General features: G+C 41.0%; 1 protein-coding gene across 1 annotated transcript in view; it reads left to right on the forward strand.

The window, feature by feature from the left end:
* Positions 1 to 8,934, forward strand: part of LOC118727145 (translation initiation factor IF-2-like) — a 54,269-nt gene extending 45,335 nt beyond the window's left edge. Inside the window, exons 2-3 of the mRNA XM_045586974.1 lie at positions 6,112 to 6,195; positions 8,103 to 8,934. Coding sequence (XP_045442930.1) covers positions 6,112 to 6,195; positions 8,103 to 8,109 — 91 coding nt within the window. The 3' untranslated portion in view covers positions 8,110 to 8,934. The remainder of the gene's footprint in view (positions 1 to 6,111; positions 6,196 to 8,102) is intronic.
* Positions 8,935 to 12,041: the final 3,107 nt, after the last annotated feature.

A 12,041-nucleotide genomic window follows, 5' to 3' on the forward strand; every position in this document is an offset into this window, starting at 1 on the left:
TGATTCCAAATTTTATCTTGTCCTAGTAATCCGTTACAATCAATAATGCTCCTTTCTGTGCTGCTATGCTGTTCTGTGAACACAGTTAATCAATAGTTGGCTGGGTTTGTTACAGTGAGTCACTCCTCCATGGCGTGGGGTCTTAGGCTGAGGAGGCAGAGGCTGCGAGAGATTTACCACACCCCTCATTTGGTCAGCTATCACATCAACTATACACCCTTATAAGAATTAGTTTCCTCGCCATCAGTTGAAATGTGATACTTGCCTTTATCTTAAATATATCTTCCAATAAGGAAAACATTTCCTTGGAAGCCCTTTTCTTATCTTTCCTTGGAAGCTTCATCTATAATAATAAAAGGGTAATATGCTAATTAGACTGGACATCTTCAGGACATCCTTCCTGATGAAGCCGGGGCTGGAGGGGAGCCAGCCTGGTCCCCAGTGCCTGTGGGCAGCCCAACGGAAGCACCCCGGGTCCTGGGTGCCATAGGGCAGCTGGTGTCAGCAGCAGAGGAAGGAAGGCCTAGTCTTGCATGAATTTTCATACATCAGTCCTCTAGTATTTATATAATTGACTATACTTCAACTATTGAAGACTGTTCATTAACAAAGCAAAGATATTTCATATTTATATAAGAGATTCTAACCAATCTAGCAACAGAGTAGTAAGAAGGGTATTTGATTCCTGGGAGGGGGTGGATGAGAATATTGGTGAGGAGCACAGTTTGCATCATAGAGATTAGTCCTTCCCCTTCTTAGGTGTCTCTGAAGTTAGACTCAAATAATAACATATCTCAACCGTCACTTCACTACATAATGGCTGGAAGAGAGAGATACAGGGAGTCTGGGAAGAGAGACAGGAATAATAAATGGTACCTGTTCCTTTGGTAGTCAACCAGATATATTATGGAGCCTATTTCCTTCACATAGTTACACTGTCCAAAGGTAAAGGTGATGTTTGTTTTATTTTGTTGTTGCATCCTAAGGTTAGCCAAGTGCCTAATGTATAGTAGGTGCTGAATAAATGTGTTAAATAAATGAACATGATAAGGCAGGTCAATAGGGAAGATGATGAGGGGAAGCCTAGGGGATCACTAGATTAAATGTAAATTAGCAATTTAAATCTACTGGAAACATATATCAGTTCCTTGAGAGCCGTGACCATGTTTTAATCATCTTTGTGTTCCCTAGGATTCAGTCTTGTACAATAGGGACTCAGTCATTCCTATGGAATTGAATCATCTTTCGGGACTCCAATGATTGTGTAGTAAAACAATTCTAGAAGATAATAGGTTGGAAGGATTAAAAAAATGGTTTAAGTGATTTGCAGGTGATCATGTAAGGAGGATAACAACAATCACAATTAGACTTGGTGGGGCTGGAGGGCAAGGTGCTCCTGGGAAGGAATGATGCTAGTGCTGGAGGGACTGTAACAAGTGGTCCAGGGAAGGGCTGTGATGACCGAGTCCTCGCTCTGCTGGTTCATGGGGCCAAAGTGATTCCATTCACATAGGTACATTAGGGAAAGTGATTCCCTAAATCACTCAGTCTTGTCTCCATCATCTCCTCATTGTCAAAAATATCACAACTACCACTGATCCAATTATTTTTTCTTTTTTCCTATTTGCATATACAGCCACTTCCTGGCCACACAACTCGGGTGAATTCCAGAGTCTTCCCTCTTAAACCCAGTACCACATCCCTCTTCTTCTCCAATGACAACTTCTCTCCAAAGGGGCGGAAGGGGTGCTTTTCACTAGACCCGTGACTCCTCTCCTTGCCCCCTCCTCCCAAAGACAGCCACGTTCGATGATTCCAAGGTTATTCTCCTTTCTGTGCCGTGATTGCCATCACTGACAACTTCTACCAAAGAGGAGAAAAACATACTTTTTCATCTTTAGTGGGACACCTCCTCTGGCTAAGAGGGCATCTCACTATGTAAGAATTCCAGCAGATGGAGAAGAGAGGATTTAGTGATGCTTCATAGATGTGTGGTAGTGGGGTCAACCTAGATGTTGACTCAAAGTTGGTGTGACTGGGAATAGATTAATGGCTTTGGTATGTGGGTATGTGTGTGAGTTGGGCTTGTTTAAAGTCTGGAAGGAGTGGTATCCTACATAGATGAATAAGACAGACAGGAAATATTCTGGAATGGAGCAAGAATGCGGGAAACATTTGGATGAGAACACAGACGAAAGAAATGCAGAGCTTCAAAGTCCTCACTGAAGATTTGGGAAAATAACAATAATTAACATTATCCACCCAGCACTTTTCTTAGTACTTTACATATCTAGGGGTGTCCAAAAAATGTATATATGCTTTAAATAATTATTAATTCCAATGGGTTAAATCTGAAAAGAAAGAAACATCAATTGAGCTGTTAAGCATGTATACATTTTTTGGGGACACCCTGTATTACTCCATATATTCTTCACAGCAAGTCTCTGAGGTAGATATTAGTATTATCCCTACTTTACAGAATAGGACACCAAGGCACAAAAGTATGGAGTAATTTGCCCAGGGCCACATACAAGTAAGTGGTAAAGAAAGCTGGAATTCCAAGCTGAAGTTCTGTTCTCTACTAACATTTATTCAGTACTAACTATGCACTAGGTAATATGCTTTTGTCTAGCTCTCATGACCCTGGGAGACCTAAAGAGCTGTAAGTGACAGAAAAACATATCCTGTCACAGCCCCTTCAGTTGCCAACATGTAGATTATTTACATTGTGGATTGATTTGCTTTGTGATCTGTATGACACAGTCTTTAAGCCTTAGGTTGTTGGTTTTTTTTTTTACACATATCGTTCCCACAAAATGTTTGTATGTACACATTGGAAGTGTGTATATGTTGTGGTATTTATGTACTCAAACACAATTTACTAAACAGTCTTCAAGATCATGCCTCGCTCTTATCTCTAGTGTTTAGCATGGTTTCCATTATATTTCTCTGAGGAGACAAGCTAGTCCTTTCACTTTACAGGCAGTGAAAATGGTCTGGAGGAGGTCAATGGCTTGAGCAAGGTCACAGGTCAAGTTAGCAGCATTTGGCTTAAATCAGGATCAATAACCTCCATTCCTCCAGCCTGATCCTTGGAGGGTCCACCTGTCCTGGGGCTCGGGACACGTTCCAAATTGGGTAATCTGGTGCACACTGCCTGTCTGAAATTCCCCTTGTGGTTTTGCTCACATCTGGTGTTTTTCACTTCTCTTTCTAAACACGTGCTTTGATCCTGCTGCTGCTACAGCAGAAAGATGTCCATGGTTCCAAGGAGCACAGCTAACTTAGTGAGAGGTGAAAGATCTTCCTCTCAACGGGACTTCTAAAAATAAACAGTATCAGAGCCTCGCCTTGTCATGCTTGACACACTTCCCGGAAACCCCCAGATTCAGAGACATCTACCCAGTCTCTCTACAACCCCTAAACCTCTAATGGGCCTGGACTCCTGCCCCTTCTCCCCTCCCCAGCTCCTCTCAAATGCTCAACAGATTTGAAATCTTGTGCCTTTGCTTCCTTTTTGATTCTCAGAGTACACAGGATGGAAAGTGGTTAAATGCCTTCCATAAGAATTCTGTGGTCAGTATGAGAGACATACTGAACTGAGAACCATGTATATTCAGTGTCAGATAAAAACTTTTCTACAACTAGCTTTCCTGTTGTATTTATTTTATCAAACTTTGTTATTCATTCTGCCCCTTACCTTATCTTAGTAAGTCTGTTTCATAATTATATAAGTACTAGAGGCCCAATGCATGAAATTCATGCAAGAATAGGCCTTCCCTCCTCTGGATGCTGGCACCAGCTTCTCTCTGGCACCCGGGACCTGGGCTTCCCTCGCAGCCCTGGTTTTGTCCAGAAGGACATCAGTCTAATTAGTATATTAAGTTTTTATTATTATAGATTTTTACATTATAATAAAATATTTTAGGGAAATAAGAACAAGAAAACCCCCCACAATCCTGGTACTCTAACGTAGCCATTCTTAATTATGTGATTTGTGGTCTCCTGGGCTTATTTTCCTTGTATGCATGTGAGTATATTTTCTGCTTGTTCATTTATTTTTTACATAGTCAGAATCATAATTTACATGCTCTTCTTTTTACTATTAACATTATATTACAAATGTTTTCCCATGTTGCTACATAATCTTGCAGATATACAGGAAAGGGGAAATGTAGGTTTTGGCAAAGGGATTAGAGAAGACATGAGGAGGGAGGGCATTCTTCATATTAGAGGGAATCATTTGCTTCTACTTTATCTTGGTCCCTCTTTCCCTTCCAGTTGCCCAAATGGGTTAAGTCCAATCTAAGACATCCTACCTCAAATGGATTAAGTCATCCTCCTTCCACCAATCTTCCTCCAGCCAACCTTTCAATCCAACCCCTCTTGCTTATCTTTGCTGACCTTCCCAAACCCAAGGTGCTTAGCCAGCTCCCTCCTGCCATCTCACTCTCCACCTTCAGCCTCACCATGCAGAGGCCACTTCCCTGCTTAGCAGCCCTGGGGAAGCCTTCACTTAAGAACTGAGTGACCTCTGAACGATGAATGCCCAGTTTTGCTTCGTTGGAGCTGCTCTCCCAACTCTAAGGACACTAGCTCACCTACTGTGTATCAGGCACTTTACTCCTTATAAGAATGCTGAAAGATTGGAATGGCTCTTCTGAAATTACAGTGGAGGAAGCTGGAGCCCAGAATTTGTCTTTGTAATCATACAAAATACTTTTGAAATGGAAGAGAATTCAGAAAATACTCAGAAGTGCAGAAAAAAAGTACAAAGCAACATCACCCATCATCCACCCTCCCAAAAGAACCACTGTTAACTTAATTGTAAACTGTTATTTCCTTTTAGTTGTGTGTGTGTGAGAGAGAGGGAGGGTTGGGAGTGGGGTTTTGGGACACATTCCAAATTGGGTAATCTGGTGCAGGATATTCATGACATAGATAGATTTGGGATTATACTACTTCTATTAGTTCACTAGGCAGGCACAACAATGCACCACAAACTGAGTGGCTTAAACAACAGAAACATTGTCTTAGGGTCCTGGAAGCTGGACGTCTAAGATCAGGATGTTGGCTGGGTTGGTTCCTGCTGAGGGCTGCGAGAGAATGTCAGGCCTCGGCCCTAGCTTCTAGGGGTTTTCTGGCAATCTTTGTTTTTCCTTGGCTTCTGTTGTGTCGTTCCAGCCTATGCCTTATCTTCACCCCTGTGCATTTCTGTATCTCCACACAGCATTCTCCTCCTCCTTCTCCTCCTCCTCCTCCTCCTCCTCCTCTTCCTCCTTCTTCTTCTTCCTCTTCTTCCTCTTCTTCCTCTTCCTCCTCTTCCTCCTCTTCCTCCCCTTCCTCCCCTTCTCCTTCTCCTTCTCCTTCTTCCTCTTCCTCTTCCTCTTCCTCTTCTTCTTCTTCTTCTTCTTCTTCTTCTTCTTCTTCTTCTTCTTCTTCTTCTTCTTCTTTTAGAGGGAAGGAGAGAGAGAGAGAAATATCAATGTGAGAGGGAAACATGGATTGGTGGCCACCTCCTGCATGTGCCCCATTTGGGGATCAAACCCAAAACCCAGCATGTGTCCTGACTGGGAATCAAACCCACAACCTTTTGGAGTATGGAATGATGTTCTAACCACTGAGCATACTGGCCAGACCCCCATGGCATTCTTTTTATAAAAACAAGAGTCATTTTGTCTTCCATGACTGGTCCCCCCACTCACATATCCTCATTTAGCTTGGAAGAGATCCTGGAGGGAAGATACAAGAGCAACCATAGAAACCTACATGAGAGAGCGGGGGAAGTTTTGGAAGGTGAACGTAGAATTGTTAACTATGAAGCACTATGGTATGATTATTAAGTAGTCCTACATAGAGTTGGAGAAATGCATTTTCAAATTCTAGCTCTCATGCTCATATTTTTGGGGCGATCTTGGGTATTACTACTCAGGTTCTCTATTCTTCCATTTTCCCCTGGTAACAGTACCCATTCATAGAGTTGTTGTGAAAATAAAAACAAGGTGATATATGTAAAGGTTTGGCATGAAGAAAGCACTTCATTCATTCATTCATTCAGTCAGTCAGTCAGTCAATCACTCATTCAACAAATATTTGCATCTACTGTTCCAGGGACTGTGCCAAACCTCTGAATCCACAATGGTCAAGAAAACTGACAAGGTTCCTGTCTCCTGCAACTCACACTCCAGAAGAAAGGTAGATATTTAAGCAAATAAACATACAACTAAAGTCCATGATTATAAACTGTATAAAAAATGTGAAGATAAAGACCTAATTTCTAAGATGGCAAGTGGGATATTTTAGTTTGTCGGGGTGGAGAGGAGAGGCACTGAGGGAGGGACACTCTGAGGAAGTGATAGTAAACCAAGACCTGAAAGTCAAGTTGGAAGCAGCCTTGATGGAGGGGGTTGAGGGGGGGAGAGGGGGGCAGTCTCAGGTAGAGGGAACAGGGCCTAAGACAGTAAGAGCTGGGTTCCTTAGGAAGTGAAAGAAACATCAGTGTGTGTGTGTGTGTGTGTGTGTGTGTGTGTGTGTGTGTAGAGAGGGATTCAGAGAGACCCTGAGGAGAGGTTTTTGAAAGTCAAGACTTAGGTTGAGGAGGATGAGGACTAAGCAGGACCAAGGGATTCATCAAGTAAGAAATCCTTTGACCTGTGAGGTAACAGGTCAGGGTTGAAACTAGATGGCACAGGGTGAAGTAGCATGTGGTGAGGAAGTGAAGGTGGAGAAGGAAGTTAGCATAGATTCTTTTCAGATGTGTTGTGACAAAGGAAAAGAGAAAGTTGGGTTGCTAGCTAAAAAGAGGATTTCTCATTTATTTTTAGTGTAGGTGAGGGGATTTTTGAGCATTTTCTAGGCTGAGGAGAAGGATCTAGTGGCTAGAGGTTGAAGGCAGGAAGAGAAGGTGGAACTGAGATAGCTGTCAGAAGGCCCCATTCCCATGGGTATGTTGCCTGCAATTAGAAGGTAACAGACTCCTGTGTCTCAATTGGACCACAGACCTAAACAATGTGATTTCAATGATAGATATGGTTAATCAAAACTCTGCAAAAGGGAAAAGGATTAAGAAGTACAAATTGCCAGTTATAAAGATAGTCATGGATGTACAGTGTAATTGTCAATAATACTATAATAACTATGTATCATGCCAGGTGGGTATTAGACTTATTGGGGTAATTATGTTGTAAGTTTTATAAATGCCTAATCACAATGTTATATACCTGAAACTGATATAACAGTATATGTCAACTAAACTTGAAAAACATTTTAGATTAAGAGATTTGTACAAACCATTTCCATATGTTTTTAAAAAATCAAAAGAGTCATATTTTTAAATTCTGGATTTTAAGGCAACTGACATTTAAAGTAAAATTTTAAGAAATTTATAACAGACACAATTAAGAATTGATTTCAGCCCAGTTAGCATGGCTCTGTGGTTGGGTGTTGACCCATGAACCAGAAGGTCACAGTTCGAATCCTGGTCAGGGAACATGCCCAGGTTTCGGACTTGATCCCCAATGGGGAACATGTGGGAGGCATCCGATCGATGATTCTCTTTCATTATTGATGTTTCTGTCTCTCCCTGCTCTCTTCTTGCTCTGAAATTAATAAAAATACATTTCTTTAAAAGTGTATTTAAAGCCTAAACCAGTTTGGCCCAGCGGATAGAGCGTTGGCATGCGGACTGAAAGGTCCCAGGTTAGATTCCTGTCAAGGGCATATTCCTTGGTTTTGGGCACAACCCCAGTAGGGGTTGTGCAAGAGGCAGCTGATCAATGTTTCTCTCTCATCAATGTTTCTAACTCTCTATCTCTCTCTCTTCCTCTCTGTAAAAACTCAATAACATATTATTTTTAAAAAGTGTATTTAAAAATAAATTTTTAAAAATAATTTATTCCACTGACACTTTAGCGCTAGTTATAATGCCTTTCATGTAATCTGGCTTTATTTTAGAATTTGATAAAAGCTTTTCTTGGCATTTACCTTGGACCCAAACACTCTCAGGACAGCCCCAGATTTCTGGCCAATTTGGCACTAACAGCTCTTAGAGATTTTGTAAGTCTGAATTGCCCATTGCACGTAATTTTTTCCTTCCTCAAAAGGAGATGAAAAGACAACAGTTCTGCTGGGTTGATAGACTCAAGGAACAAGAAAGTTTCCCTTTACCTCCCCAGCTCCCTTATCAGCGAGAAATGGTGCTCACTCTACCTACCCCCTCCTTTTTTCATACAGCAGAAGAAAAAAGATAAATGACTGTTTTTATTTGGTTATTTATATAACAAGTAAATATGCACATCGTTTCAAGAATAAAATGGTTTTATATTATTTAATAGAAGTCCCCATTCCATCCCCTCCCATTTCTCATTCCTTAGATAAAACCACTTCCAATGCTTTAATTAATGCCCCTCCCCTTTCTTATGGATCACCATCTCTCTAAAACAGCTACTTCCTAAAGTCTATCGGCTTTCTACTGTGGAAAACGGAGATTTGGCTTCCACCCCTCCCTTACCACAGACACACACATATTTTCTGGCTTATATACCTGTATTATCATTAGATTGATACTCAGTGTTTAAGTTATTTTGACCAAATAAATACCATTCACAACTGTGTGGTATAATAAATTATGATCACTTTCCTGAATAACATTTCGCTTTCTTCAGAGTTAATAATTGTGTCATTTTCACTTGCCTAGATTTTCCTCTGCGTGTGCCACTGATTGAATCCCTCCCTATCGCTCCTTCTGATCTGTTCCTACCTGGGCTAATTGATCTCTAGGCTTGCTTTTGAAGGGAACCAATGTTTTGCCATTCTAAAGCTGCCTTTGGGACATTCATTGTAAGCTGTTTATTAAGAAACAAGATTCGCCTATCTGGTGTTGCTCAGTGGTGGAGCATGGGTCTCTGAACTGAGGAAGTCAGGGTTCAATTCTTGGTCAGGGCATATGTCTGGGTTGTGGATTCAGTCCTGTTAGGAGCGTGTAGGAGGCAGCTGATTAATGATTCTCATCATTGATGTTTCTAATATCTCTCTCCCTTTTCCTTCCTCTCTGAAATCAATCTCTCTCTATATTAAAAAAAAAAAAAAAAAAAAAAAAAGAAAGAAAGAAAGAAAAAGAAAGAAACAAAGCTCAGAAGGAATCTTGTTTCAGACCCAAGAGCTTCAGGCAGAAAACCTGCTTTTGGAGAGACCCTTGGCTTAATCACATTAAGCATCTCCACCCTAGCCTTAGTCAGGAAAACTCCAAGCCTGTTAGCTAGTCACCCAGTGGTCCCATTGTTTCTGGGTTGCCTAGGAGCATTTTCCTGCCATGTATGCTTCTCAACTACTTGTAAACTGCCCACTCTCACGTCTAACACCCAATACCCGATCTTCCCCCTCCCCCTTTTTTTCCTTTGTCCAAAATGTCTTATATATCCAATGTTGAATCACTGTCTTTGGAATTTTCATGAATATGTGAATTCTCCATGCACACATATTAAAATTTGTTTGTTTATTTTTCCTTTTAATCTCTCTGTGTCAATTCCACACAGTACAGCTGTCACCTTGGAATCTCCCTTAATCACATCCTGGGGATTCCCTTCACCTGTTATGTTGACTAATCTGGTCCTTGCATTCCATCTCTTCCTTGTTCTTGGTTCACTCCATTGTTTTGGTGGAGCACATCTTTCAGTAATTTTCTAAGAAAGAGTATATTTCTAGGAAGATATAACAGATGCCATCAATGCCCTGTCCATAATCTCTTGGCGCCTACCACATCCATGCATTTTAAATTATCAGCATAAATGTCTCTTTGCCTGAGGGCTTTTTCTGGCCACTGAAAGTTTTACTCACAAAATCTTAGGGAATTAACCCCCTTCTCCCTGGGAACAGCCGTTACCCAATGACTGATAAGAGTTAGCAGATAAATACCCCAGTTTCCTCAGCCCTGACGGGATAATTTTGAGGCACGATTTCTACACTGGTCTCCAGAATTCCCCAAAGGAATCAAGTCCCAGTTGTTCACAGTTATCATACTTACTGGGTTTATTGGCTTCCTTGTTTCACTTCCCACTGCCTTACAGGTGTTTCCCGGGATCACCTCCCAAAAACACCACTTGTGCGCTTACATCTGTGTTTCATCTCTTATCTTTATACTTTATTCTCTGCTTTTCAAATCTCCTACTGAGTTTATTTTTTATTTTTTGCAATCATATCTACATTTCTAAGACCTCTTTTTTGTTCCCTAAATAGTGTTCTGTTTTTATTTTATGTGTGTACAATTCCTTCTTATCTCTATGAGGCTATTAATAATTTTTATTTTCTTTTTCTCTCAGAGAGGTTGCTGTTGTCAGATGATCTTTAGGGCGTTTCTCTCCGGTGTGTCAGGTTCCCAGAGAAAACTTGTATAATCTCCTGGTTGGATGCCAGGGTTGCACTACCTACATAAGGAGAGAAGGCAGGGGGTCTCTAGGTAATCTCTCTCCCCTCCACCCCCGGCCCCCGTATGTTGTCCTTTCACACATCTCTGCCTGGTCCTCCTTCTGTCTTACTCTCCCACCAGAAGAAAAACCATCTTTCTTTGGGTTTGGTGGGGCAGGAGCAGTCCACCTGAGAGCAGCAAAGGGAACTGGGGGTCTGAGGACCTCGATGCCCCTTGAATGGACTTTCAATTCATCCTACTGTTTTTAAGCACAACTTTACTTACAAAATGCTCACAAAGCACCTGGCTGGGGCCACCAATGGTGGAGTACATGGTGCATTCTGAAGTGTAAAGTGAGTTGCTTGAGCTTTTTCATCTGCTGGCTTAGAATTCTGCTTTCCCAGGCCTCTTGAGAAACTCTGGCTACACAGACCCAAGAGACTGGTAACAGCACTTACTTATGGGCAGGCAGAAGGTGGGACCTGGGCCAATGGGAGACACGGATGAGGGATACTTTTGTTCTGTGCCTTTTTGCTTTTTTTTTTTTTTTTTCCTTAGAACCATGTGAATGTATTTACTTCATCAAACATTAACTTTTGGTCGAGCCCTAGGAGGGAGTGGAGCACAGTGCATGTGTTTAATCTGTGGTCCTGAACCAGAAATCTCGAGTGTTGTTTTCTAAGTTAGCAGCTGCAATGTTGAGACCACGAGATGCTTCCCAAGCAAAAGCCTTCCTAAGCAAATTCAGAAGCCATAAGCAAAAATATGGACAAATTTGACTCCATAAAAATGCAAGATTGCTGTGAGTCAAAAAAGCAAAAAGAAAAGAAAACCAGGACGCCAAAAACAAATGGGAAAGCTATTTCCAACTAATAGAAAAACGGCTGGTTTCCTTAAACTATGGAGTTCTTCTGAAAGGATTAAAAACAAAGTCTAATAGAAAACAATAGGCATGGACATAAATAGAACACATGGGTCAATCCATTCAAATGGCTTTTTTTATTTTTAAATTTTAAAGCCACTTTTTATTATAAAATAAAACAAAAACACAACAAAAAATATACAGACAACCAAACAAAACAAATGTTATATAGTAAGCACATTTTCACTCAGAACAAGAAATAGAACTTGGTCAGCCATGCTAGAGGCCCTCCATGTGCTCTGTGGTGATCATAACTGCCTCCCTCCCCCCTGAGAGTAACCACCATCCTGACTTCTGTAGAAATCACTTCCTTCTAAGTTTGAGGTTTTAACCAACCAAGTGGCATCCCTGACTACTATGGCTTAGTTGTGTCCAACAAATGGCTTTTAAATGTAAGGAAAACACTCTCCACCTCACTCATGGTTTTAAGAATGAGCATTCAAACAATGAGAAATCGTTCTTAACCTATCAGAATGGCAATATTATAAAAATCTGATAATGCCTACTGGTGAGGTGAGGATAATGGGGAGGTAGGAAATCTAAAACATTTTTTTTTGTGTGTGTGAATTTGAAAATTGGGGCAGTTTCTTTGTACTTCAGTTTGGCACCAAAGGTCAAAGTTAAAAAGTTATACCTTTTGACCTAGCAACTTGATCACCAGAAATTTATCTTGTGAATATGCTGGGCATTAAGATATTTAAGACATATTTACACGGA

Source organism: Pipistrellus kuhlii, unplaced genomic scaffold (assembly GCF_014108245.1).
Source record: "Pipistrellus kuhlii isolate mPipKuh1 unplaced genomic scaffold, mPipKuh1.p scaffold_m20_p_24, whole genome shotgun sequence".
Classification (NCBI taxonomy): domain Eukaryota; kingdom Metazoa; phylum Chordata; class Mammalia; order Chiroptera; family Vespertilionidae; genus Pipistrellus; species Pipistrellus kuhlii.